Genomic DNA, 28,000 nt, shown 5'->3' on the forward strand with positions numbered 1-28,000 from the left:
GACACAACACAACAAACTTTATTGCCCCCCAAGAAGCTATTCTTCCTGCTCTGCCTGCCTTGCGGCAGGACCAGAGGAGAGGGGCCTTAGGAGCCCAAAATATCAGCACGTGACATCGAGGGGCTTAGCCCAGTGGGAAGCAAGCCCTGCCGCAGCCTGGCTCATTCTTGGGGGGAACCCGGGTCCCCTAAGGAATGCGAGCAGCACGTGAAACGGCAAGCGGCACAAGGGAACAGAAGCGCAAAGGAGCGAGCTGCAGTACCGAGTGAGGCCGGGCCCTCAGGCAGCAGCCGGCCGCGGGGAGGCGGGGAGCATCACTCCTCCTTCTTGTCCGAGGGGCCATCTATTGCCGCCTGCAGAGGGGACAGAAGATTGCAAAGTGGTGGGGGGCGGGCAAGGCACACTCCTCCCCTTTGCCTTCCAGTCCCCTCAGCCCCGAAGACCCAGCCCTCCGTGGTGCCCCAGCTTGGGCCCCCAAGCAGTCAGTCAAGCTGTCAGAGCTCAGGGGTATTTCCATAGCCCTCAGGCCCAGTTTCCGGTCTCCTGGAGCATCTGGACACAGGGCAAGTGACTAGGACCTGTGATGCTCCCTGCTCTCTGCCCCAGAGCAGGGAAGGCCAGGGGCAGGGAGGGGAGTTTCTCATGAACCTCTCTGGTACTTGCTGGGGTCCTTCAGTGAACCTGAACGGGAGTCAGGGGGGCTCCAAACTGTGTACCAGGGGTACACAGCAGGAAAGGATCTCTTCTCGAGGGCACTGATGCTGGGCACGAGGCTGGGAAGGCCCACAGTGCAGAAGGCTGGCCTGGAGGCCAAGGCCGACTTGCTAAGTGACTGCCATCTACCAGGCCACAGCCCTCCTGCCCAAGGAGGAGTTCTGGCTATTGGGGCCCAGACTGGCACTGGCCAGAGCAGCACTAGAGGAAAGGGGAACTGGGAGACTGTGGCCAGCTTGCTTCCAAGGCCTCGTCAAGCGGACAGGTCGGCCCGGAGGCTGAGGGGCTGACCTGCAGCTTCGCATGCTCCTCCAACAGGCGGTCGTACTCCTTGGTGAGGCCCTTAGACTGCTTCCGCATGGCCAAAGCTTCATTTTCCGCCTTCTCCAATTCTGGGGGGAGCACAAGTGGCAAAGGAAGGAAAAGGAAAAGATCAGGTTGAGGGAGAAAAGCCCCATTTTCTGGAGACAGCAGATGCGGCTGCCCCAGGTCTGTCCCCAGTGAGGGTGTCCAGGAGACCCCTCCTCTCAAGAAGACTTCCGCCAGCTGCTGTGGAAGCATCCAGAAGGAGAGTCTCCAGAAGTGGGAGAGGCCTGGCCAACAAACCTGGGGCAACAGGAAGACATCGGGACTCCCCCCCAATCCCTGTCATGGAGAGACCCTGCATGGCTCTCAGTAGGAGTGACTTCAGGGGGCTGGGGGCCTGGGAGAGACATTCTGAAAAGGATGGGGGCAACAGCAGCAGCAGGACCCCAGTCTTGAAGCTGGGAACAAGAGACGTGTCAAGAAAGGCCTTTAGGAAGGAAGCAGATAGGAGCATCTCTAGCGGCTCTGGTTTAGCCGGCCTTCCCCACCCACCAGGCCCCTGCTGACAAGACACAAAGTGCCACTCCCCATGCCTGGCACTGGCTGAGATGCTCTGGAGGTAGCCCCTGCATCTCTGGGGTGCCTGGGCCCTCCTTGGTGGGACCCTGCACAGACAGCTAAACCACAAAGCCCCGCTGGCTGAGGCCAACCCCAGCTGGGCTTGGGCTGAGCAAGCTGGGAGCCACTGTTCACTTTCACCCAGCTCTTCAGCCTGCGTGCAAGTCTGGTATGAATCCTTTGGCACAGAAGGTGCGGCAGCCACCCGCGGAAGCGCCGGAGTTCTGGGGGCCATGGGTGACCCGAGGGTAGTGCTCACTTTGCTTGTTGACAGCCAGCTCATCCTTCAGCCTCTTGAGATCAGCCTTCAGGCTCCTGTTCTCTTCCTGCACCTTCACTTCACTGTCCCTGCCGCCCAACTTGGTGACACCGCCAGCTTCCTAGGAAAAGCGCCAAGGATCCGGGTCACTCAGGTGGAGAGGTGGAGGGGGGGAGGGAGGGAGGGAAAGGAGGCCTCATCCGTCCTCCCCACTGAGCTGGGATTCCTCAAGCTGCCCTGGGCACTTGCCCCTTCAGAAATGTCAGGGCAGAATCAAGCCACTGAGTGTTCCCAGCCACCTGCTACAGCTCACAGGCTACATGCCCTGCCTGCCCCGGCTCCATTCTCAGCAGTGCCTCCAAGTTTACCCCCAAGCTAGCCAACAACTCAACTTGCTGTCATTTGGAGACTGCAGCCAGTCACCCCCAACTGACTCAGGCCCTCCAGTCTTCCTCTCCCCAAGGGCCACCCTTCACTCTAGTCAGGAAGCCCCCACGCAGCACTGCCCAGCCAACTGTCTTCTGCCTCTGAATCCAGCTCCATCTCCTCCTCCCCAGTCTGGCTCACACCTCACTTCCTTGGACAAGCCTTCGAGGATTGCCCCACCTCGTCTCCAGCTGATAGCCATACTCGGGAAGACCAGGGGGGTCTTATCTTGGGTGTTTCTGTGCTAACTTGCCCCATGCTCGAAACCCAGTGCTCGGCTCCTTAGGGAGTCAGTTTTATCAGGGAAGAGTCTGGCCTGGCTGCAGCAGAGCCAACAGAGCAGCCAGGGCGCCCCCTTGGCCAACACGACCCCCAGACCCTTCCCGGACACCCGCCCTCCACATCGAGAAATGTCCGTTCATCCATCTGCCCGACTGCTTCACTTTTCAGACAACAGCAGCGTCACACATTTCCGAGGCCCACAAAGAATGTCACGTGGCAGGGGGGAAGGAAGGGGGTCAAGTGGACCCAACTGACCTTCTTGAGCAGGTCGTTCTCCTCCATGTATTTCTTGGCCGCATCACTGGCGCTCTCTGCCTGCTTTTTAAAGGCTTCGTTGGAGGCCAACAGTGTGGCCTGCTGGGAGATGAGAGTCACCAGGCGTCTAAGCAGGCTATAATTGTTGATAAAATGAAGGGAGAGGAAAAAATGGCTCACATGAATTTCTTTGGGTTGCGCCCACCCTCCACCTGCCTCCAACCAAGACCTGTCCTTCTGGATCGCCAGCCTGGAGAAGAGCAACGTACTGCCAACACGAGGGCAAAGATGGACCTGGGAGCTGTCCTCTGCCACCATGATTGCTACCGCCCCCAAAAGGCTGCTTGCCAGGCCTGGGGCTCTCTTCCAGTCTCGAAGACACAGGCAGCAGGGGCCTGACAGGACAATGGGGACCAGGTCTACATCCAACCTGGAGGCCCAGAACCTGGCACTTTGCAGGGCGGGGCCCGGACATGCCAAAGCAGCCCTGCTGCTCCTTTCCTTGCTGCAAGGTTGCGCTTGCCTTGATCACCCAGAGCAGCCCGTGCTGGGGGCACTTCGAACAGGCCAGCCGAATCGTGCAACTCACCTGGGGAGGCAGACACTAACGCTGCCCCCATTTTACAGAGGGGAACAGAGACTCAGGCAGCTGAAGCCATCGCTTATGAGCCAGAAACCAATGTGGCTGGAATGTGCACTCCTGCCCGTTCTGACCCCAAGGCCCAAGCTGGCAACCATGCCATGTTCTCAGTTTCCAGGGAACCACGCCCCAGGGCAACCGCGAGATGGAGACACCTCTTCTCTCCTCAGCCCCTTCCCATGGGCAGTCCACAGGCGGCTGCCAGAACACATGTGTTAGACAGGATCACCACCCTGCGGTTTCCCAGGGCGAGGGGACAGAGGATGAGGGATCACGGCCCAGGCACACATCTCAGGTCCAGACTAGCCACGCCGCTGCCAGCCAAAAAGATCTCTGTTCGTCTCCAAGGCCAACTGTTCAAAATCACAGTAATCCAAGTCAATGCCCTGACCTGTAATGCTGAAGAAGCTGAAGTTCAATGGTTCTATGAAGACCTTTTAGAACTAACACCCAAAATAGACGTCTTTTTCATTATAGGGGACTGGAATGCCAAAGTAGGAAGTCAAGAAACACCTGGAGGAACAGGCAAGTTTGGCCTTGGAGTACAGAATGTAGCAGGGCAAAGGCTAGGATGGACCTGCTCAGTCACTGCCCCAAGGAGGGTGCAGGACGGCCAGGGCCCCAGGGGCAAGGGGAGGACACAGCGAGGGTATTTCCCCAACGAAGTGCTCACTCAGAGGAGACAAAGCAACCAAGGCCGCCTGCTCTGAGGCATCATCTCCAGCCTCTGCAGGGCTCTTGTGGACACCTGCTACTCACACCGGCCAAGAGGAGCAGGGAGAGATGGGAGGGCCAACGAGACACCCAGCTCACCCTGGCCAGGCCCTGGCAGAGTCCCTGCCAGGGATGAGCCTGAGGCGAAGTGGCTCACGGGGGCTGTGAGGGACCCATCACGCTTCCTGGTTCAGAAAGTGGCTCCAGGGGCCCCTGTCAGGACGGGGAGAGCCAGGCGACTGATTCCTGGCAGGAAGGGAGAGTTTCCAGTGACATGTGCTCTCTAAAATTAGCGAGCGGGACCTCGTGGCCTGGGGCTCAGGTTTCCCTGTCTCAGCCCCGACTGCCCACCAGCCTGCCCCCCACTGGGCTGGAGCCCTGGAGATACAGGGACCTCTCAAGCGCCCCGGGAGCCAGAGAGAGAGAAGCAACGTGCCTGAGGCACACAGGCAGAGTGGCGGTCCCCGGAGGAGCCCCGCAGGAAAGGCAAGTCTCATTCAACCCCGAGACGATCCTGGCGGGGTGGAGCCGGCTGCTCCTCCCAGCTGGAGACTGGGTTGGTGGGGAGGGCACGTGTGCCACCTGGCAGACCCAGCCGGCAACGACAGGGCGGGCCAACCTGAAATGACGCTCCCCCTTTGCCAGCCCCCACGGGCCGACTGCAGCAGGACTGTGAGTGTCCGCAGCGGCCGAGCTAGGGAGGCCAGGCCCAGCTCTGCTCGGGGCCCTCCCAGCCCAGCCCCGCTTACGGAGAATCAGGGTGAGCAGCAACAGCGAACATGTGGTACCGAGCCCCAGAAATGCCCACCGTGAGGGCCTCCCGGACTCAGGTCAGGAGCCTCCAGGATCAGGGCCCTGCCCCCGCCACGTGTCTTTCATGCCACCGATCTTCATCCTTGTCCTCTCCTTTCTTGTTAGACCTGTTCCTCCAACCCAGCCCCTGGCGATTCCGGGTAATTCCCTCTGCCAGGAGCCTCAGCCCTCCAGGCTCTCCTGCCCAGCAGCCCAAGGCCCTCGTGACTCCCCTGGCCCCTCTATGCCCCAACCTACACTGACCTGAGCCTTGCCCTGACCACACCACCAGCAGTAACTGCCACATCCCAGAAGCAGCCTGTCTGTAGCGTTTGGGGCAGCTGACAGGTCACCCCCTTGCAATTCTCCCCTCCCCTTCCCTCCAACACCCCAACTGCCTGCCTTCAGGATCTCGGCCAGACCCCGACATCCAGCGGCCTACCCTCTGGTGGCTCCTGTGTATCCCCAGGGCATGGTCGACTCAGCCCATCCAAGACAAGCCAACCAGCCCTGCAGTAGATGGCATCGCTGATCTACCTGAGCTCTCAGACTTGCATGTCACCTGGGGCCCCAGTCCTCCTGAGGCCTCACTGCTTCTCTCCTGGGTGACTTTAACAGCTCCTAACCGGCCTCCTCCCTACCCTTGATCATACAGTTTTGCAAACCACAACCCCAAGGAAAGCCAGCGACCCTTCTCCAAGACAGTCTGAGCGTGTCACCCCTCTGCTGCGATCCCTGATGCCCGCCTACTGCCTCTGGCTGGCACACGGCCCTCGGCAAGCTAGCTCTTGTCCCCTCCCCACCTGCATGGCCCTCTGCTCCAGTAACACCGAACCGCTGGCTGCGCGTGAACACACCAGTCCTCGCTTGCCTCATCTCCATGCCACTGCATGTTGGCCCGCGCCAGTCCCCCCTCCTGGTGGAGCACACTCACTGATGACTCAAGAGCCAGCCTGCTCAACCCCTCTCTCCCCTCAAAGCCTCTCCTGAATGCCCACGGTCCCCTCCGCCTGTTGCATGGTCCCTGCTCTCTCCCGATCATCTCCCCATATCACTGTGTCACTTGCTCCTCACCTGGCTGCCCAGCTACAGATGCCTTCGGGCCCAGGACGGCACCCTCAGTCTCCCAACCCTCCTGTCCCGGGTCCACCGGAAGGGGCTCAGCAAATGACGTCTCCCGCCCCCCGCAGCTGTGAGACCACACCTCTGGCCAGGACAGAACGTAGGTCTGGGGCCCTGGCTCTCCCCAGACTCAGCCTTCCCTCAGCCCGGCCACGGCGAAGGGGGACACAGGCAGGGCTTGCCGGTCAGTTGAACCACAGGGTGACAGCAAATGGCAACAGAAAGGTGCCATGTCAGACCCATGGTGATGAGCCAGCTAGGCTTGTGACTGCCGTGGTAGCTGAGAAGGCACTTGGAAAAACATTCATCATCAAAGCTGGGGGCAGAGCCCAGTGCCCCGGCCCAAGTCCAAAGGGTGCCCCTGCCGGGTACCCAGAAAAACCAACAGCAGCACTCCCTAGCATGGCCACCCAGGGCTACCCAGGAGTCGGCATTCTAGAACTTCTTACTGCCCCTGACATGTTAGGCCCATGCTCCTGGGCCTGCCCTTCATTCACCCAAGATCCAGCTCCAAAGTTCCTGGAACCCTCCACTCCCTCTCAGGCACATCAGTGCACCCTTTTTCTGTCTCTCTCCTGAATGCTCTGAGTCTCCCCTGGGACCCAGACCCAGGACAGAGCAGGGCACACGGCAGAAGGCACTCCACTTCAGAATCTCCAAGTCTCAACAGCGCAGAGACAGCAGTCAGCCTAGAGAGAAGGCTGGCAGCCTGCTCTCCCCATGCCTGCTGGCACCGCTCCATCACGCTCGGCTCGACCGCCCAAGTCCTGTTCTGCAGGTACCTATTCTTAGCTGTTTCTGGACAACAGGTGAGAAGCCACCGCCAAAGGGATTTCCCAGAGGCACAGGGCTGGCAGAGGGGCCCGGGGTCTGGGTTATAAATGCACCCAGTGACAGAGGGAGACGTCAGGGCCCGAACCGTAAGAGAATCCAAAAGTGGCCTTGGCGGACAAACATCATCCCCAGAGACCTGGTAAGATGTTTCTGGACGCTGAGGAGGGCTTTCCTGCTTTTCTAAAAGGTTGAGTAAACAAGAGTCGGCAGGAGAGAGAGAGCCAAGCATATCAAGCAGCAGGGACGTGCTTCACAGGTGCTCTCCACCAATCCTGTCTGCCTCCTCTGGGTAAAATGGAGGGGAGGGCAGACGCTGGCTTCATAGGAAGTGACACGAGAGCAAGAAGGAGGGTCCTCACACATCCCAAATGGAATATTCTAGGCCTGTGGCCACCCCGCTCCACCCTGGCTGTCTCCGATCCTGCCACGAACATTTACCAGGTCACTCGGCCCTCAGGACACGACAGGACAAGACAAATGGGCAGGCACCTTACCTCACCCTGTTGCACCAGGCAAGCAGGAAGCTGGGGTCACAGCGCCACCTGTTGACATTTCAGGCCGACTACAACCCTGTGCCACAGGTGGATGCCAAGACAAAACATAGAGGCTGCAGTGCAGACACACGGGGAGGTGGCCACCCTGGTGAGGAGCCGAAAGCCAGGTGCCGCCCCAGGAAAAGCTTCAGGCAAAGGAGACAGGCAAAGTCTAATAGCAGGGCTGAAGTGGCCCCAGGGAACTCTTGCCCTAATGAGTCGGGAGTCACAGAAATAAGAAGGCGGCAGAAGGGGAAGGAGAGCTGACTCAGAAACTGTCCAGGAAAAAATCTGAAGGCTGCCCCCATCCATTCATCTCAGGAGTACATTTCAGCCCTCAGAGGTCCTCTTCACCCGTGAAGTCAGAAAAAATGGGAGGTGGTCAGGGAAAGGCCAAGGCCCTGCAGCAACACAAGCTTAAGCCCCAATGTCCACCTTGGGGACAGCAAGTCCAGATACAGAGCACAGGGGTGGCAGGCCCTCTGGAGCTAAAGAGAAGCCGTGAACAGGAGCAAGCTTGTCACGTTGCCTTTTTGAAACCAGGGACAGAGAGCAACCAAAAGAGGCCACACACCCCAGGTAGATGTTCTAGTGCTGAAATACACTGGGGGCACTCTGGCTACTTGGATGGAGTGGGAGGTGAGTGTCTAACAGGTAGGGAGGCCAGAGCTCCCCAAGCAGCAGGAGGAAATAAAGTGCAGGGTTTTTTGCCTTCTCTACATAAAATTCAGATGGGTGTATCTCTCCTTTTCTCCTTTGCCTTTCCCTTCTCGTCTTTTCACAGCTATTTGTAAGGCCTCCTCAGACAGCCATTTTGCCTTTTTGCATTTCCTTTCTTGGGGATGGTTTTGATCACTGCCTCCTGTACAATGTCACAAACCTCCATCCATAGTTCTTCAGGCACTCTGTCTACCAGAGCTAATCCCTTGAATCTATTTGTCACTTCCACTGTATAAACCTAAGAAATTTGATTTAGGTAATACTTGAATGGCCTAGTGGCTTTCCCTACTTTCTTCAATTTAAGTCTGAATTTGGCAATAAGGAGTTCGTGATCTGAGCCATAGTCAGCTCCCGGTCTTGTTCTTACTGACTGTATAGAGCTCCATCTTCGGCTGCAAAGAATATAATCAATATGATTTCAGTGTTGACCATCTGGTGATGTCGATGTGTAGAGTCTTCTCTTATGTTGTTGGGAGAGGATGTCTGCTATGACCAGTGCATTCTCTTGGTAAAACTCTATTAGCCTTTGCCCTGCTTCATTCTGTACTCCAAAGCCAAATTTGCCTGTTACTCCAGGTATCTCTTAACTTCCTACTTTTGCATTCCAGTCCCCTACGATGAAAAGGACATCTTTTTTTGGTGTTAGTTCTAGAAGGTCTTGTAGGTCTTCACAGAACCGTTCAACTTCAGCTTCTTCAGCGTTACTGGTCAGGGCATAGACTTGGATTACAGTGACAGTGAATGGTTCGCCTTGGAAACGAACAGAGATCAGTCTGTCATTTTTGAGACTGCATCCAAGTACTGCATTTTGGACTCTTGTTGACTATGATGGCTACTCCATTTCTTCTAAGGGATTCTTGCCCACAGTAATAGATATAATGGTCATCTGAGTTAAATTCACCCATTCCAGTCTATTTTAGTTCACTGATTCCTAAAATGTTGACATTCACTCTTGCCATCTCCTGTTTGACCACTTCCAATTTGCCTTGATTCATGCACCTAACATTCCAGGTTCCTATGCAATATTGCTCTTTACAGCATTGGACTTTACTTCCATCACCAGTCACATCCACAACTGGGTGTTGTTTTTGCTTTGGCTCCACCTCCTCATTCTTTCTGGAGTTATTTCTCCATTGATCTCCAGAAGTATACTGGGCACCTACCAACCTGGGGAGTTCATCTTTCAGTGGCCATTCTTTTTGCCTTTTCATGCTGTTCATGGGGTTCTCAAGGCAAGAATACTGAAGTGGTTTGCCACTTCCTTCTCCAGTGGACCATGTTTTGTCAGAATTCTCCACCACAACCTTCAAATAGCTGAGAAAAGAAAAGCAGCTAAAAGCAAAGGAGAAAAGAAAAGATACCCATCTGAATGCAAGGTTCCAAAGAATAGCAAGGAGAGATAAGAAAGCCTTCGTCAGTGATCAATGCAAAGAAAGACAGGAAAACAGTAGAATGGGAAAGACTACCAATCTCTTCAAGAAAATTAGAGATACCAAGGGAACATTTCATGCATAGATGGGCACAATAAAGGACAGAAACTGTGTGGACCTAACAGAAACAGAAGATATTAAGAAAAGGTGGCAAGAATACACAGAAGAACTATACAAAAAGATCTTAATGACCTAGAAAACCATAATGGTGTGATCACTCACCTAAACCAGACATCCTGGAGTGTGAAGTCAAGTGGGCCTTAGGAAGCATCACTAGAACACAGCTAGTGGAGGTGATAGAATTCCAGCTAAGCTATTTCAAGTCCTAAAAGATGATGCTGCTAAAGTGCTGCACTCAATATGCCAGCCAACTTGGAAAACTCAGCAGTGGCCACAGGACTGGAAAGGGTCAGTTTTCATCCCAATCCCAGGGAAAGGCAATGCCAAAGAATGTTCAATCTACCGCAAAATTGCTCGTCTTACACATTAGCAAAGTAATGCTCAAAATTCTCCAAGTGAGGCTTCAACAGTACATGAACCGAAAACTTCCAGATGCTCAAGCTTGATTGAGAAAAGGCAGAAGAACCAGAGATCGAATTGCGAACATCCGCTGGATCATCGAATAAGCAAAAGAGTTCCAGAAAAACATCTACTTCTGCTTTACTGATGAACGCCAAAGCCTTTGACTGTGTGGATCACAACAAACTATGGAAAATTCTTCAAGAGATGGGAATTCCAGACCACTTTACCTACCTCCTGAGAAATCTGTATGCAGGTCAAGAAGCAACAGCTAGAACCGGACATGGAACTCAACTATCAGGGAATCCACCTGCCACGCAGGAGACCCCGGTTGCAGGCAGATTCTTTACCAACTGAGCTATCAGGGAATCCACCTGCAATGCAAAAGACCCCAGTTTGATTCCAGGGTCGGGAAGATCTGCTGGAGAAGGGATAGGCTACCCACTCCATTGGGCTTCCCTTGTGGCTCAGCTGGTAAAGAATCCACCTGCAATGCAGGAGACCTGGGCTAGGAAGATCCCCTGGAAAAGGGAAAGGCTATTCACTCCAGTACTCTGGCCTGGAGAATTCCAGGGACTGTATAGTCCATGGGGTCACAAAGAGTCGGACAGGACTGAGTAACTTTCACATACAAAAGTGTTTTTCTTATGGAAATGTTTTTCTTAGTGAAACTATATATTTGCTTTAGAATCTGCCTTTCTTCGAAGTGGTTCAAGATTAACTTTTTTTCTATTCTCAAACCTTGGGCTGATAATGGTTCAACAAACTAGTATACATGTCAATTGTTTTATGGCTGCCGGGGGGGGGGGGTCGAGACACCTTGTGCCATCCTATCTCAAAAATGCATATATATTGTGGGAGAGGGGCCTGGTGAAACTCCCCCAGCCTTGAGGTGTCTCTCTTATGTGATTAATAAGCTTGCTAACAGACATAAAACACCTTACTAAAAACTAGCAAGGGGGCACTCTTTCTGTCCCCTTCTGATGTCTATGCCAGAAGCTTTCCCTATCTGTTATACTTTAATAAAACTTTGCCACACAAAATGCTCCAAGTAGTCAAGCCTCGTCTCTGACCCTGGATCGAACTCCTGTCCTCCGGAGGTCACAGCTCGGCTTGCAGCAGCAACCTTTCAGAGGGAGGGAGCAGTCACCCCAGATGTGCCCCACACAGTAGGTAAGTGTTAGTCGCTCAGTCGTGCCCGACTCTTTGCGACCCCATGGACTGCAGCCCATCAGGTTCCTCTGTCCGTGAGATTTTTCAGGCAAGGATACTGGAGTGGGTCGCCATTTCCTTCTCCAGGGGATCTTCCCAACCCAGGGATCGAACCCAGGTGTCCTGCACTGCAGGCAGATTCTTTACCAGGAAAGCCCCAACAGTACTCCAATCCAAAGCAAAGTGTCTCTTGCAAGGCAATGAGCCCAGGAAAGAGGCCTGGCCCAAACAGGGAACAAAGCAAATGACTAGAGGTGGTATCAGCTACTCGATCCAACACAGAGACCACTGGTGGCCTTTCCATTCAAATAAATTCAAATTTTGGTCCTATCACTTCATGGCAAATAGATGGGGAAACAATGGAAACACCGACAGACTTTATATCTTTGGGCTCCAAAATCACTGCAGATGGTGACTGCAGCCAGGAAATTCAAAGACGCTCACTCCTTGGAAGAAAGCTATGACCAACCTAGACAGCATGTTAAAAAGCAGAGACATTATTTTGCCAACAAAGGTGTGTCTAGTCAAAGCTATGGTTTTTCCAGTGGTCATGTATGCATGTGAGAGTTGGACTATAAAGAATGCTGAGTGCCGAAAAATTGATGCTTTTGAACTGTGGTGTTGAAGAACACTCTTAAGAGTCCCGTGGATAGCAAGGAGATCAAACCAGTCAATCCTAAAAGAAATCAGTCCCGAATATTCATTGGAAGGACTGACGCTGAAGCTCCAATACTTTGGCCACCTGATGCAAAGAACTGAATCACTGGAAAAGACCCTGATGCTGGGAAAGACTGAAGGCAGGAGAAGGGGGACGACAGAGGATGAGATGGCTGGATGGCATCACCAACTCGATGGACATGAGTTTGAGCAAGCTCTGGGAGATGGTGATGGACAGGGAAGCCTGGCGTGCTGCAGTCTGTGGTGTCACGAAGAATTGGACACAACCGAGCGACTGAACCGAAATGATATTAAATGAAAAATCTAGCTCCTCAGTCACAGCAGCCACACTTGTTCACAGCGAGCATGTTTCCAGCCTGGAGGCAACTGGTCAGACTGTGCTGAGATGGAGGAGCTCACAGTCCTTCCCATCTCCACACCTCCAGCCCTCTGCCTTCCGAGAAAGGGGCCCTGCTGGAACATCAGGCTTCCATCCCATGACCTTGGAATCAGGAAGACTGAATCCCTATTGTTTGGCACCTTGCCCCCAAACTGCTCTTTTGCCATTTGCCTTTAGAGTATGAGGACCTTTAGAGTATGAGGAAGAGAATTCTCTGGCCAAAACCAAGTGGCTGAGCAAACAATCCAATTTTAAAAGAAGCCGATGCATATCAGATAGTCTTCTGTGATCTTTTCGTATGCAACTCCCCCCACTTTACTGCAGTCCCCACTTTATCAGAGCCCCTGCTGGGCCTAGCACCCACAGGACACCAGCACACTAATGCAGCTGTGGGACTTTGGCTGGAGGAGGAGGGGACTAGAAATCAATGGACTTATCAAAAAGGCTGTTACTCAGTGCTTAGCTCTGAAGCAGTATTATATTTGGAGTCTCAGAAAATGATGGAAGCTGACTGACAGATCAAGAGGAAATTAAGGCCAAAAATCCCTCTACCTGGCCTTCTAAGGTCAGCCCTCCAGTTAAATCACTTTATCTCTGGGATGATCTCGAACATCAGATTTTAGAAACCCCTCAGTTACCTTATTTAGATGCAGATTAAAGTAAGAGTAAAAAAGTATACTTTTTTAGGTTTCCCTTGTGGCTCAGCTGGTAAAGAATCTACCTGCAATGTGGGAGACCTGGGTTTGATCCCTGGGCTGGGACAATCCCCTGAAGGGAAAGGGTACCCCCTCCAATATTCTGGCCTGGAGAGTCCCATGGACTGTCCATGGGGTCACAGAGAGTCAGACATGACTGAGCCACTTTCATGGTCACTTTCAAAAAAGTATAAGCAAAACCTGCAAAGTAATCTGGGAAATGTGACCAATCACCACTGAGTTGGTTACTATGAAGTTACTCTAAAGTTCTCATACACAAGATGCTAGCGTGCTTAAGACTTTTTAACCAAGTCCCTCTCTTTTCAAAGCGATAGGCCAAAATCCTATTGTGCCTGTAAACATCCTATTTGGGATTGGCTTCAAAATACTCCAGAGGATAACGGGGGTGATCAAACTAGCCTGGCCAAGGAGACGCTCACCGTTGAAACCAAGTGACACCCCCGGGGGGCTGCTCTTCTCTGCTGCCTCCAGTGCTCAGCCAGGCCTGAGAACCTCCAGCAACATCCAAACAGACGCCAGGGCCCTGAGGCTTCCTCGGTGTGTCCCCCTCCCAGCCCTTCCTCGGCCGGCCTCTTCCGGCCCTCCACTCATCCTCCTTCACTCACTCTCCCCACCCTGTGCCCAGCCTGGAATGTAAGATCCTGAGGGCCAGGCCTGGCATTCTCTGTGGCAGAGCCCACCACACAAGTGGGGAAAACCCCACAAAACTCTCTCACTATTTGGGGTGATACCAAGAACAGTCACTGTTTATGAAGCACTCCCATAGGCCAGGCAGGATGCCAAGAACACAGCCCCGGTCACCTCGATCCTTACACCAAGCCTGTGAAAAGGAATCCTCAGCCATTTAATGGGGGAGGGAAAAGGCTCCAGAGACTGACTGATTTCCTCAAGATGACATGGCTCAACAGTAACAGACCCAGGGCCCAAACCCAGCTTATTCCAACACCCACTCTCACTACAGCCACCTGCTTCTCAGGGCCGTCGTTGGCTGTTACGGTCCCCTGGGCAAGGAAACCTTGCAACAAAGCCCAGGCTGCCCCATCTGTACTGACTGTGGTGACAGAACCCAGCCTCAAAGGAGTAGGCAGAAAACAAGAGGGAACCGCGGACCAAGTTCAGGTCGTTATAGATGGAGCAATTTCACACACAAGGCCCTTCCCGGGTCTGGATGCAACTACTACTTTGGTCCTGACCATTCACATTTCCTCAAAGGCAAAGAAAACAGCGCTTGACTCTTAGAACCTGCAAACCTCAGCCCAGCAAGAGCTGCCGGGCAGCCACATCCACAACTGCAGAGGGACACCGGTCAGTTGCAGCCCCACTCAGGCACAGGGAAGAAGGCACAAAGGCAACGGATGAGACACAGTGCACACTGCCCGGGCCCGTACTAAATGGTGACCTACACTGTGCCCTCACAGACCAGAGACCCAGAGCGCGGTGCCAGAACCAGCAACATCCGTGTCCTCAACACATGTGTCTTCACACGCACTCTCCCCAGCCCCAGCATTCCTGCTCCCAGTGCTCAGGAGACCTGAAGAGCTGGGCGTCCAACCTAGAACAGTCAGCACAGCAGCTCGAGGAGTTCAACCTAGACACGGGCCTGAAGCCGGTCCTGTCTGCCCAGGACACTCCCTTCAGGCCCAAAAGGGGAAGGCAGCACTGTGTGTGTCCGGCCTTTGGCACAGAGCTGGCAAGACTAGAGGGGTTGACCCCAGGTCTCCATGTCCCAGGTCACCAGGGCCTTTGAGGTCAGCACAGCACAGGCCTCGCACTGCAGAATCAGGAAGGCAGGAAGCATAAACAGGGGGTCTGGGCTGGACTGGCAGGCCAGGGGGTAGGGGTGGGGTTCCAGGCTGAGGCCACGGAAATAGGGAAGGAGCCCCACGTGGCTGGTTCATGAGAGAGACCAAAGCAAAGACTCAGAGGGCTGCAGGAAGGGGTCACATCCCGAAGGTCTCGGGATCAGGCCTTGATGTCAAAGCCGCTTTGAAGACACTGGAAGCAGGGGCTGTGGGGCGGTTTTATACCATCAGAAAGCACACTTGGCTGCACCAGGCAGCACAGACAGGCTACGAGGGCAACTCTTGGGTAGGAAGCCTACCTGAGATGACACAGTGCTTTCTGGACACCGAGGAAGAGAAGCTTAGGAGGTAAGCTCCCTGGTTTGTGGAGTGGGGATGGAGTTTCTGTTTTGAAGATGAAGAGTTCGGGAGGGCTGCCTGAACTACACTCCAGAGCTGCACACCTAAAAATGGTTTGGGGGGCGGGTACTTCCCTGGTGGTCCAGTGGTTAGGACTCTGTGCCTTTAGTGCCGAGGGCCCGGCTTCAATCCCTGGTAGGGGAACTAGGATCCTACAAGCCACACAGCCAGGCCAAAATAGCAACTGACGAGTATAAGAAAGTCTGTCTGACAATCTCATATATGACAGAAGAACCAAAAAGTGGTTCAGATAGCCCGCTTGATGCTATGTACGTTTGACAATTACAAACAAACGAATGAAAAAGATACCACAGGAGCTGGGGAATCACCTGTGATGAGAAAAACGGGCAGAGCTTCCCCGGGCTTCTGTGTGGAGACAGCTGTTCTTGAACTTCGCGGCCCAGCCCACAGGGCAGGAAGCACTGAGATCTGAAAAGGTAGCAAGCTGCCCCAAGTCAGAGCAACCATGGAGCAGCAGGGCAGAGCTTTGTGGGGAAGGACATACTTGTTTAATGATGTGATGCATTCTTTTAAGTCTGCGGCCCCCATCTGCAATCACGAGGGCTGCTCAAGGCTTCCCCCCACCATGTGCTCTTTTTCGGTTGGTGGTGGTTGTCCGCATAACCTGAGCTCCCTGACCGGGGATTGAACCCAAGCCCTCAGCAGTCAAACCACGGATTCTTAACCACTGGACCACCACCAGGGAATTCTCCCCGCTGCGTGCTCTTAACCCCAGACCCAGGAGGAGCCAGCACCACTCCCAGGCTCTTCTCCTAGCATTGGTCTCTCCCTCTGTGGTCCCCTCACCACTAACTTGCTGTCTGTCTCCCCTAGTCTTGCCTCTCCCTGAATCAGCCTTCATTACCCTTAACCTGGCTTCCAGGGAGTGGTCGCCCAACCCTCTCACCCATCCGCCATCCTTCGACCCCTCCGTGAAGCCACCCCCTCCACTGCCTGGCCCCTGCTTCCTTGCGCCTTCCAGCAGGGCTCTCGAGCTCCCTTCCCCCGCATGCATGTGCGTGTGCCAGTCTTCCTCTGGGTTTTGCCACTCTGCGGGCACCCACAGCAGAACCACCACTGCCTCTGCCTCCGAGGCTTGGGGTCCCCACTAGTTCCCCCCCTTTCTCCCACCGGCATCTTGGAAACCTGGTTCAGGCCACCAGCATCTCCCAATTCAGTGATCTCCCCTTTGTGCCCCCTGCTTCTAGGTGCTCCTGCGCTAAAAACTACCCCACCCCAGGTGCTGCTGCTAAGTACAAATGTGCAACTCGGACCACGGCGCAGAACCGCTGGAAAAACGCAGCTCCCTACCACACAGAGGTCGGGTACACACTCTGAAACTGGTATTAAAAACCCTCCACCATGTCTCTGGCCACTCCCGAGTCATCCATCCTGCTCCACGTGCTCCTTCTCAAACATCCCACTAGGGTTCTGGGACTGGGCCAGTACCTGCCAGTGAGACATGTGCAAATTCGGAGGAGAAAAACAGATAGGAAGACTGACACAAATGCTATGACCAGGAGGTCCAGCTGAGAGGCATGCAAAGTGGCAACTGAGAGGGGTTTTCCTTGTTTATGAGAGAAAGTTGGGGGGATAAGCCTGATGTTCAGCAGCGGGGAACTGGTAGATTCGAAAGAGCACTGGAAACTGATGGGCTGTCCTAGAACAATGTTCATGACGAACAGTGGAAGATCCGAGTTTGCCTGTGGTAGTTCCAATGTGAAGACATGTGTGGCTGCTGTAGGGAAAGAACCCAGGTGCTGAAGTCCTATCACTTTAAGTTGGAATTCTCAGTTCTGCTGATGACTACCTCTGGGAACTTGGGTCTCTGAACCTCAGCCTCTTCTTTGCAGAACTACTGTAAAAATTAATGTGTGCTTGGCACATGGAATCCTTAACAAATGGTAGCTGATATCAGTCTAGAAAGATATTCAAAAAGGCATGTGGCAACACTGGTTGACATTTTAGAGGACATATTTTATTTGTTTATTTAAAGCCTCAACTTCCTCCAAAGGCTATATGCTATCAGATTGTTTAATAATCTTCAGATGGGGGCTTCCCTGGTGGTCCAGTGGTTAAGAATCCGCCTTGCAAGGCAGATGACGATCCTTGGTTGGGACAAATGAGCCCACGTGTAACAACTACTGAAGCCCGTGCACTCCATAGATTGTGCCACAATTAGAGAGCCCATGGGCCACAAAGAAAGATCCCACACGACACAGCAAAGATCCTGCAGGCTGCAAGTAAGACCGATGTGGCCAAATAAATAATCTTCAGAGTACAAAAGGGACTAAGAGATTAAAGTCACTGGACTCCTAAAACTTAGGCTAAGGCTGATGCACAGATTATGTGCTTGACCCTGGCACCTTCCTACCAAAATCCAAGGGAACAAACAGCCTACTATCCAGTCCACAGTCAGAGGCAGACTATAAACCAACAATCTGGTACTAAGAGCTCACATCAACACAAACAAGTGGGCATCCGAACTGGTACCACCAGAACTAGGCAGAGGCTTGGGCTGGCCACTTAGAACCTGTGCAACTCAGGCCATCTCTCCAATGCTTCCTCTCTCCTGGGTTGCCCTTTTCCACTTACAAAGGCCCCCTGAATTATGAAGCTTTACAGAAGTCCTTAGTGACTTCAAGCTGAACCAGAACCCAAGCAGTTCACACACAACTACTCTCCCTTGATATTCCTGCAGCAGCTCTGTCAGCTCTGTCTCCTGCACAATGATGTTCCAGTTATGGAGCTAAGACCATGAGCGGGACTCCACAAAAGGATTCTGATATACCTTAACTTGACCCAGCCATGACAGAGAGTATCTCTCTTGTTCTTTCACACAGACTTGCACACGGCTAACAAGAGTTGTTAGGTCATTTATGCAAAAGAAAAGTGTACAAAAGTTGAGAGGAGCATGGAAGCAAAGCCATGTAGGACAATAAAGGAACTAGCCCATGTAGGGCAGACAGAGGAGACAAGGCAGCCTTCAAAGAGAAAGCACTTCCAAAATTACAGGACAGACAGAGCATGGTTTCTGGAAATGTCAACCAGGTACACAAGGAGAGGAGAGAGTACACCAAGTGTTTTAAGTGCGCTTGACCACTGAGTCACTTTGCTGTACACCTGAAACTAACACAATGTTGTAAATGAACTATAGTTAGAATTTTTGTTAATGGTTAACAATTAAACGCCAGGGTCACTGGGAGCTCAGCAAGACACAGGTCCTTGTCAGCAGGCCAGGGGCAGGGCGGAGGGTCTCCGTTCCCAACAAGCCCCCAGGTCTGGCCAGTGCTGCTGGCCACAGGCCACGTTGAGAGCAGCTAGGTGCCAGGGAACCAGGATCCCACAGATCCCATTTCCAATGATTAAAGAGAAAAGCGGGGGAAAAAGAAGCATCCTGTGCCAGATTAGAAAGCATCAATGTGGGACAATGGTTTTTTAACGGTAAAAATTTCCAACCATCTCACATATGTGTGACCAGGGAACTGATTTAATACATGATGGTGCCCTCACAGCATGGAACACTGCATAGCCATGAAGTACAGAAGTCTGTGCAAGTCATTTGGAAAAACTGCCAAGATAATTGAGTGAAAAGGGCAAGTCAAAGCAGAGAAAAAAAAAATACCCACAGTACTCATAAGAAAAAAAGTTAACATATATGTAAAAGATTATTTTTAAAAGTTTCAGAAACATCCCACTTATTACCTATACCTATCTCTGGAGATGAAAACTTGCAGTTTCTCACCACACATTACTATTTGAAGTTTGGGGGGCTCTGTTTATTTTTACAGTGAGTAGGGATAACTTCTGTAATCAGAATAACAAAGGTCATAGTTGTGTTCTTAAAGCGTTTCCTGCAAGCTGCATATGAGCTGTGTATTTGGACAAGAACAGTTCTATGGCTAATGTCACGCAGAGAGAAATTCCTCAAGGGTCACAGCCACCATACAGGATCTGACCCCTAGACTAGGGAAGAGTGTATCATCTTGGAAAATTCTAGAAACTAAACAGATCATCCGTGGGCAACTAGTGAATCCACACCGATCTTTGGGGTCACTGTTTCCTTTTCTAAAATGTCACACGAGAACGACTTCACATCCTTTTTTTTTTTTTGATCAGCTACTGGACAGGGATCCAGAAGGGTGTGGCAGGTACAGCAAAGCCTCTTTCAGCCAAGACAGACAACGAACAGATGGGGAGCTGCAGGAACAACCAGGCCCAAGAAGTTACTGTCTGACACATTTTAAAGGGAATTTGCTGAAACCTTCCTTACACGCTTCTCAGATGGAGAGGTCACAGCACAGTGGGGGAGGCAGCTGAGAGGACAGAGCGCACTGGACCAGCGGTCCAGATCTCACTCTCCTCTCGTGGACTCCACGCCCCCCTTAGGAAAAGGCAGAGATATAAAGGACGACTGCTCTTCTTTAAATTCACCTGTCTGGGTTCAAAAGGAGACTGCCAACTGCTCTGCACCCTGACTGTGGTGGTGTTATCCTACTCTGCACTGGTCAAGCTAGAACTAGATGCTGACTTGTGCTTTACGTCAGTTTTTTAAAGTCAACTGCAGAAATTAAGCTGGAACGCCTAGCTTCATGGTGTCACAGAGAACTGAGCTGAGCACACACTCATCTGATACACCTGGCTACCCACTGTCCCCCGGCTCACTTAGATAATACCTGCCCTGGAAGCATTCTTCTGGAAGAGATCACAAAAGCAAGGCAGTCAGGAGAGTCAGACTTCAAAACCACTGTACGGGGAATGAACACCATTCCAGGCACAGGCACTATGACTACTTCTATATTCACCACCTGAGCTTTGCCAGAATCTCTTTAAAAGGTGGGACCCCAACTGCAACCCTCCAGACAGCACTGGCTGACACTGAGCCAAGCAAGGCTGGTGCCTCCAGCCCTCAATAGAGGGGACTAAAAAAAAAAAAAAAAATAGAGGGGACTAACAGTTCATGAGCTGCTGCAGTAGCTCTGCCATGAACTCCTACTAAGCTGCAGTAAGGCACAAGCCCAAGTCTTTCTGAGTTCCTGTTTGGCCTTGTCTCCACTGCCCTTTTTGAACCTACACACACGTTTGCAAACACAACCCTGTTAAAAACTCAAGTCTCATTTGAGTTGGCCCCATCAACAAACCTGTCTAGATGGCCGTGGGTTCTGAGCAGTAGCTCACATACCTGTTGTTCAACTCCTCCCACTTCCATTTCTCCCTGCACCTGCTCGCCATAACAAATGTCCTCAGCAGAGAAGCACTGAGCAGGCCAGCGGCGGAGTGCAAGCTCCTGAGACCCCTATTTGGATGAAGCTGACCCATACAGCAGCCACTCCTGGGACTTAGGACCCCACCCAACTACACTATTATGCCAGCACTCTGCCCACACTTCAGCACCTGGTCCACAAGAATCTTCTCGAATAGGAGACTGGCAAACCTTTTGCGGAAAATCCACACACCCCAAATGGGCAAAGGCAGGGATAAGACTGACAGAACCTGTACCCTAAGCATTCACAGTGGTTGCCAATGATCCCTCTCTCTTCTCTAAAAGCATACAAGCTGTTCTTTCTGAAACACAGCTTGACATCAAAGTCAGACCAGACCCTCCCAGTCTGTTTCCTCACCTACTATCTCCCTCCTTTGGAAACTGGGATGCTGGCCATCTTGCAGTCGTGCAGAATCTCTCCTACCCTGCAATTCCTCAAGGACTGGTGATTTCAGCTGCAAATGAACTCCAGAGCCTCTGGACATCATTTCATCAGCCCAAGCGGAAACTAAGTCAGAGAAGCTGGGCGCTCCAGTATCTCCTTGCCCATCTGGGATTTCAGTTCTCTCATCCCAGGGCTACTTTGCCCTGACCCCTTACCCACCACTTCCTTACTTTACACAGAAACACTGAAGGGATTGTCTTTTTCCCAGGCCTCACGGTGCTCCCGATCCAGTGCTCACCAGACTTTTGCCTTCTCAATACTATTCTTAAAGCTCCCTGTCCTCTTCCAGTGCAATCCTTAGTTTTCTTTCTGTCCTTCCTAACTTCCAGATGAAATCCTCCCCAAGAGCCTCTGTGGTCCTTCAGATACAGCCAGCTCTCTCTTCCCACCCTCTGGCTCACTTGCGGTTGGACTCAGTCCCCTGAATCTGCTTCCCTTTCAGTTTCAATCCACAAGATCATACTTCTTTTTTGGAGCTTCCTGAAACCCTAAAACTCTGGGCTCTGTGTCCAACCCCTCCCAGCACTCTCAGTTTCTGACTATTGGAAGGTGGAACACGGCAGGCTTGCAGATCACTCCTGGGATTAGGTGTATCCCCCTGAAGAGCCCTTGCCAGCTCCACCTCTTGTCACTTTCCAACTCTGACCCAGAGATGCCAGGCTCAGCTAAGCAACTGACGTTTTTTGTGAAAAAGGGAAAGCAAGATAGTCATTCCAATGCCTAGTGAAGAAGGAGACGACTGGAGTTAAGAGAGCCCAGCCTAAGAATCCACAAACTCACCCTACTTCTGAGTAACCTCACAGTAAGTTTTTCCCAATACTCCTGGAAGCCCTTGTCCCGAGCACAATGTCTTATTCACTGCCAGGTAAGCACACTTGAGAATAGCCAGCCCCTCACTCCATCAGAAACCCTGTGAACAGGAGGCAGCATGCCAGCCCTCAGGTTCCAATAGGTCTCATGCTCCTGCGATAGGTCTACACTGGGGAAGGCCCTGGGGACACAGTTGGTCTCCGCCCTGTTTTGTGCCCTTTCTGCCCACTTTTCTCAGGACAGGACCCCATACACAAAAAGGCCACATTCAGTTGTTCCCTTTTAAAGCTGGGCTCCATAGGGCCTCTCCAGAGGAGGGAAAACACCCATCACTTTCTTCCCTCTGTGTGAAGAGCAAGGTGATAGTAACACACATGCCCTAAAAGAACATGTTGCAGGTTATGGCAGAGCCACAGCATGGTCTTCTGACCTTCCAGTCAGCCCTCTCTCATCTTCCATGCTGCCTCTGGAGAAACTGTGTGGTTCCCTAAACGCAGAAAGGGCCTCCAACTCAAGGCCACAGACTAGCCCATAGGTCCCTTCACAGTCCCTCACCCCTCCCTACTTACAAGGACAGCAGCAAGGAAAAGCCAGCAATGTAGAGGTTCCTCTGGGCACGGAAAAGCTTCATGTGGAAGTGCTCCACAGCCCCAGGGTTGTTCTGGAGGTTCACCTTCTCTGTCACATCATCGTACTTTCGAATCTCACGAACAGCATCTGTGGCAGAGCAGAGATACAGGTGTTCAGCCCCAGATCAGTCCAGCTGAGATGCAAGGCATGAGTCTGGGCAGCCTTGCTTTCCTCGAAACGGTCTCCCCTGGTCTTCCCCTTCTACACACATCTTGGTGGATGCCTTGTCAGAAGTGCTGCTCTCCGACCTGTTCTCTCCTCCAGCTTTTCTCATGTCACCCTCTGGACCCATTCTACCCAGACCACAAGCTTGCTCTCCATGTCAAGAAGCTCACCGAATCTGAGATGTTGCCGGCAACCGGGGCAACTCCCTTTCCCACGATGCCCCCAGTGTTTGGTTCTATTCATCACAAACTGGGCTGGCCATCAGCCACCAAACTGATAAGCCAGGCAAGTCCTGTTTATGGAAATGCCCACGAGGGCGGCATGAGCTGCCTAGGAGTCAAGACCTGGAGCATGCCTGCTAAAGATTCAAATGTTTTCATTTCTATGTGTCTAAGCTTTATAACCAGTTACTTAAACTGGTGTATTCTGCTTACAAAAGAAATTCACTCTCATCAACGTTCAATGCAGGAGAAAGAAGCCCATAATATAATCAGTCACCTCCAGCAGAACCTGCTACGTGCGGCCAGCTTAAATAAAGCAGTCATTTTCAGTCCCGTTAGTCAATGCTATCCTCTTCGTAATACACACACTTAAAAATCAATGTCCATGTCCCCCAAATTAGACTACAGTGCCACAAGAGCAGAAACCTTTCCTATTACATCCCTAAGGCCTAACATAGCTCTAGGCATACGGGGGAGCACAAACACTTGAACAGTGAACAGCCTCTGCTCTACAGAGCCACTGCTGGCCACTCATATATATATTCACATCTGTAGGTTTGCAGGCTAGAAATGGAACCATCCCATACCTACTGCTTTTCTCCCTCAACCTTGCTATCATTTTCTTCTCAACTGAGGTACACTGATTTGTAACATTATATAAGTTCCATTAGTACTTTTTATTTATATTTCTGTATCCCCTACAACATGCTTAAAAAAATATGGAATGCTTCATGAGTTTGTATGTCATCCTTATGCAGGGGACATGATAATCATCTCTGTCTCATTTCAATTTCAGGATATGTGCTGCTGAAATGAACATCTGAGACATCTTTTTAACTCGAAAGATCTACCTAAAAAGGGCTCTTAATGGATCCCCATGAGAGAAGCAATGTAAGGCTACTATCTGCTTCTTAATTTCTGGTACAATACTGCTTGTTTTTTAGGCTGATTTTACATTATAAAAACACACCTCCACTTACTGGTATCTTTGTGTTACATCCGTGGGTTTCCCAAGTGGCTCAACAGTAAGGAATCCGCCTGCCAATGCAGGAGACATAGAAAACGTGTGTTCTATCCCTGGGTTGCAAAGATCCTCTGGAGGAAGAAAAGGCAACCCACTCCAGTATTCTTGCCTAGAAAATCCCATGGACAGAGGAGCCTGGCATGCTACAGTCCACAGCGTCGCAAATAGTCGAACCCAACTGAGCGACTCAGCGTGCACACATGTGGGTTCCCAGCCCCCAAAATTCCCATTTGGGCACCTTAACTCCCAACCAGATGATACTAGGAAGCAGGGCCCTTGGGAGATGAGCACAAGGCCCTCATGAGTGGGTTTAGTGAGAGCTCCCTTGTCCCTTCCTCCATGTGAGGACATGGCAACAGAGAAAATGACTGTGGAAAACATAACACAGACTGTTAAAATAATTACCTGTGAAACATGGGTTTATGGGGACCTTTAACTTTGCAAGTTAAATTTGCAAATTTTTAAAGATATGCTATTTTTGTGATTTAAACAAAAAACATGTTTTCCCACACTGTCTTCTGCATCCAGAGACCCCAGCACCTCAACGTCCACCTTGACTAATGGCAAAGAACCAACCAGGAATGGGGGCATTGGGCCAAACAAGCTCAAGTCATACAGCAGAGGGCTACCCTCTCTATCTCAGGCCTCCAGCCCAAGGCAGTTGACCCTGAACTCTCATTAAGCCCACTCCCCCAGTGAGATGTGCCCTAGGCCCCTTCCCAAGGATGGCTAGGGGCCAGCCAGGGCTGCAGCTTCCAGCTAGTTATGCTATGTCACTAGCATTTGCTACTAGCTAACAACTTATTTAGGCAGGCCTCTATAGATTACATTAAGATATGAAGCAGCCTGTTATCATAGCAGGATGTCGCTCTAGAACATTCAGGCAGTTCCCTGACCCCTCGAAAAGAAAAATGGCATTTTTGCCAACTACCACCTTCTGCAAGGGGCCTCTCCCACCCAATCTGCCATACCAGGAGAGTTCGTGGAATCTGGTGTGCAGAAGGGCAAAGCTCTAAGTGAACAACCCCCAGCATGGTCCCTCTCCACCCCAACTCTTGCCCCCAGCCCATACCCAAAAGCAAAAGCACACACACCCAGTTCCTAAACCCTGCAGCCTACTGAGACCAAGGTCAGCACAGGTCCATTAGCCTCTCTTGGTTTCAGCTCTGGAAGGACCCAAGGAGCTGCCTGAGACACGAGGTGGTCAGCACCAGGGGCACAAAGGCTGCTGGTCAAAGTGAAGACCCTGCCAGCAGTCAGTAGCAGGGATGCTGACGTCTTTGTGGATGAAGGGAGCTTTTCTTCCCCCAAGAGAAAGACAGGTGCACTAAATGGTCTGTCTCTGAGAATCCAAAGCTATACTCTAATCATGGAACATGGCACATGGCACAGGGCTTTGTAGCAGAGGCCATGGCAAAAGGTTTAAGTCAGGTAGCTACCATCAGCCACAACTCACTCACCAATGACCAGCAGCACGAGGATGACAATGAGAACCACAAAGAAGGTGTTGCCATAGGTCACTACCAACTCCACAAGGCGGGACTTGAAGATCTTCTGCCATCTGTGAAGAAGACAAAAAGGCTAAGGTCAGTAGAGTAAGAACACACACCTAGAATCCAAGGCCCTGAAAACAGAAAAACAGTTTTGCACTCTTCAAAGGCTGACTATCTCATACAGACTCAGTCTCAGCTGCTTGCAATTCGTCAGCTTATGACATCCGTTCAACAGTGTTACAAAGGAAAAAAAAAAAAAAAGATACCTGTCCAAGTACAGAAATTTCTAGAAAAAGTCTTAAAATACTGGTAGGCTCTCGGTAGAAAAATGCAAAACTTAGTGTCCCCCCTGTAGTATCAAAATGCTTGCCAAATCGACATTATTTCTTTAAACTGTTTTCCTATGTGCCCAATCTTGGCTCATCTAGACTCCCACCACCCCCGATTACCATGAAGGAGACCCCCGACCTCCCTTCCTTTCTCTCCATAAATACTTCCGCATACAGCTCCATCAGAGAAGAGCCTTCAGAAATGGCTACCAATCGCAATGCCACAGCCAGGCCTCAAAAAATGTCAACAAAAATCTCTCATCATCAGAATCAGAACTCCAAAGTCCAATTGAGGCAATGATTTTTAACAATTGGTCTGTTGGAATCCTGACAAGTTTCAAATTCTGCATTCTGTTTATAAGTACCTTAAACCTCTCTTATTCTATGAACTCCCCCCTCCCTTGCCCTCTTTTGTTTTCTCTCCCAATTCACTGTTGCAGAAACCAGGCTGTTCATCCTGCAAAGCTTTCCATGTAGCAGCTCCAAGTGGGCCGCTGTCTCTGCATTTCCTGTCAACTGTATGAGGTGATTCAGATCTAGCTTTTGTCAAGAACATTCCTTAAGCAGTGTACACTTTCTATCACAATAGTGGCCTATGATTTTTCATTAAAAAGCCGCTTTTATGAAAACATCTGTAAAAAGTCGTATTTGTAATGTTCTAACTTAAGACCAGATGTGTTCCTATAGTATGTGTAATCAAGATGAATTTCAAAATAACTTTTCAGAAGTCCTCTGTTCACTGAAAAGAAACATGGCTTCAGCCTTCCTAAGCTGAGTAATGCTCATGAGGCCACTACGCAACCCCAGAGAAACTAGTTAGGAGGACAGAAGTCACCAAATCAACAGGAACATAACCCAGGGGCAAGTCTTGCAGATCTCACAATGCTATCCCCTAAACACCCGGAGGGCATCATTCACAGAATGATCACTCAGTCTTCTCCCCTGTGGCACACTCTGAAGACCAGAACGTAGGGTGCAGGGGAAAGGACCTCTCAAGATGTGACTGAGCAGAATTGTGGGCCTGGCTGGAGATAATAAACACAGTCCTTGCCACCCCATCCCAGACAGGTTCTACCTGTTTCTGGCTAGCTTCAATTCCATGGGCCCCCAACTCTGCAGGCACAAGCTAACGAGACTCTTCCTGGCTTGTCTGCCCATACCTTTTGGGAGAAATGAAGGGAATGCAGAGCAGCAGCACAGCGAAGACCTCCGCATAGAGGAAGGTGGCGACTGCAGTCCACTGCAGACTCATCGTGTTGCTAGCAGCTTTCCACCGGGAAGATGCGAGCCTGTTCCTGACGGAGCACAGAACGAACAGGCGTCGCGACAGCTCGGCAGCCACCAGCCCTAGACCTGAGTCTTCCCAGCCCTCAAGCCCTGCAGCCTTGCTGCCGACACCTCCAGAGACACCTTTCCAAACAATTCCTCCCCGTGGAGTCCGGGAGACTCCGCCTGCGGAACCCGAGCAGCAGTGGGTGGGAATCGGCAGCTCGGGGAGCCCGGAGATCTACCCCGCTGAGGGGCGCCAGAGGCTACCACCCACCACACCGCAGCCTCGGTCCTAGTAACGCCTTCGCGCTTCCTCCCAAGCTGCGACGCCTCTAGGCCCTTCCACCCGGGCCGACAGAAAAGGAGAGAGCAGCTCCTCCCAGGGCAGGAGCGGAACGCCAAAGCTTCCCAACCACCGCCCCTTCGGCTCGGGCTTTCGATACCTCCGAGAGCTCCCGAGAGCGACTCCTAGAGGGCGACAGTCGGAGCCAAGGGCAAGCGCGGGTCTCGACCCAGCACCTCACGGCCCCATCCAGAGAAAGTTCTAGAAGACTGTCTCCTCCGAAACCAGAGAAACCCCTCCCAGCCTCCCAGGTCGGTCGCGGGGCCTACCCAGGTCCAGAAGACCCCTAGAGAGGGCCCCGACCTGGCACGCCCTCCCAAGCCCCACCCCGCCGGCTCCTCCAGAGGGACTTCGACGTCGCCCCCCACCCCTGGAGATGGCTCCACCCGCCGCCACCCTGACTTCCCTCCGCCCGGTCCCGCCCCTGCACCCCGCGCCCCGGGCCTCCTCGTCGAGGAGCCGGGGGATCTCGACGGCCCCGGAGCCCAGCGCAGCGCGCGAGTCCGCTTACCGAGTTCTCCAGAGTCACCACGCACGCTTCGTCGCCGCCAAACTCTCCCACCAGCCCGGCCCCGCCCCTTCCCCGCGGCCGGAACCGGAAGCGCCCGGCTAGTCCCGGCCCGCCCCCAACCGCCACAGGGCCCCGGAGGCCCCGCCC

At 52.2% G+C, this 28,000-nt stretch overlaps 1 protein-coding gene and 1 non-coding gene across 3 annotated transcripts; both read right to left on the minus strand.

Moving 5' to 3' along the window:
* BCAP31 (B cell receptor associated protein 31) lies at positions 1 to 28,000 on the minus strand. Of its 2 annotated transcripts, none has more exons than XM_043457827.1 (8): positions 27,854 to 28,000; positions 26,891 to 27,025; positions 25,369 to 25,469; positions 22,438 to 22,585; positions 2,861 to 2,996; positions 1,898 to 2,018; positions 1,006 to 1,106; positions 1 to 353 (listed from the first exon to the last, which is right to left on the minus strand). In XM_043457827.1, exons 2-8 carry the CDS (start codon positions 26,980 to 26,982, stop codon positions 315 to 317), a joined length of 738 nt encoding a protein of 245 aa, XP_043313762.1. In that variant the 5' UTR covers positions 26,983 to 27,025; positions 27,854 to 28,000; the 3' UTR covers positions 1 to 314. The 2 variants fall into 2 exon arrangements, with proteins under 2 accessions (XP_043313762.1, XP_043313763.1); XM_043457828.1 differs by lacking the exon at positions 27,854 to 28,000 and adding an exon at positions 27,443 to 27,591.
* Positions 23,598 to 23,702, minus strand: LOC122436121. Its single transcript, XR_006267891.1, has one exon. It is a non-coding gene; the product is annotated as a U6 spliceosomal RNA (small nuclear RNA).

Source organism: Cervus canadensis, chromosome X (assembly GCF_019320065.1).
Source record: "Cervus canadensis isolate Bull #8, Minnesota chromosome X, ASM1932006v1, whole genome shotgun sequence".
Taxonomy (NCBI): Eukaryota; Metazoa; Chordata; class Mammalia; order Artiodactyla; family Cervidae; genus Cervus; species Cervus canadensis.

What these genes read in the sequence shown, in the direction of transcription:
- BCAP31 (XM_043457827.1), bottom strand. Translation starts at nt 26,982, where the DNA reads ATGAGTCTGCAGTGGACTGCAGTCGCCACCTTCCTCTATGCGGAGGTC. An exon ending in CCCTTCATTTCTCCCAAAAG is followed by an intron (nt 25,470 to 26,890) that starts GTATGGGCAGAC and finishes TCTTCTTCACAG; the next exon opens with ATGGCAGAAGATCTTCAAGT. An exon ending in AGAACGACCTGCTCAAGAAG is followed by an intron (nt 2,019 to 2,860) that starts GTCAGTTGGGTC and finishes CGCTTTTCCTAG; the next exon opens with GAAGCTGGCGGTGTCACCAA.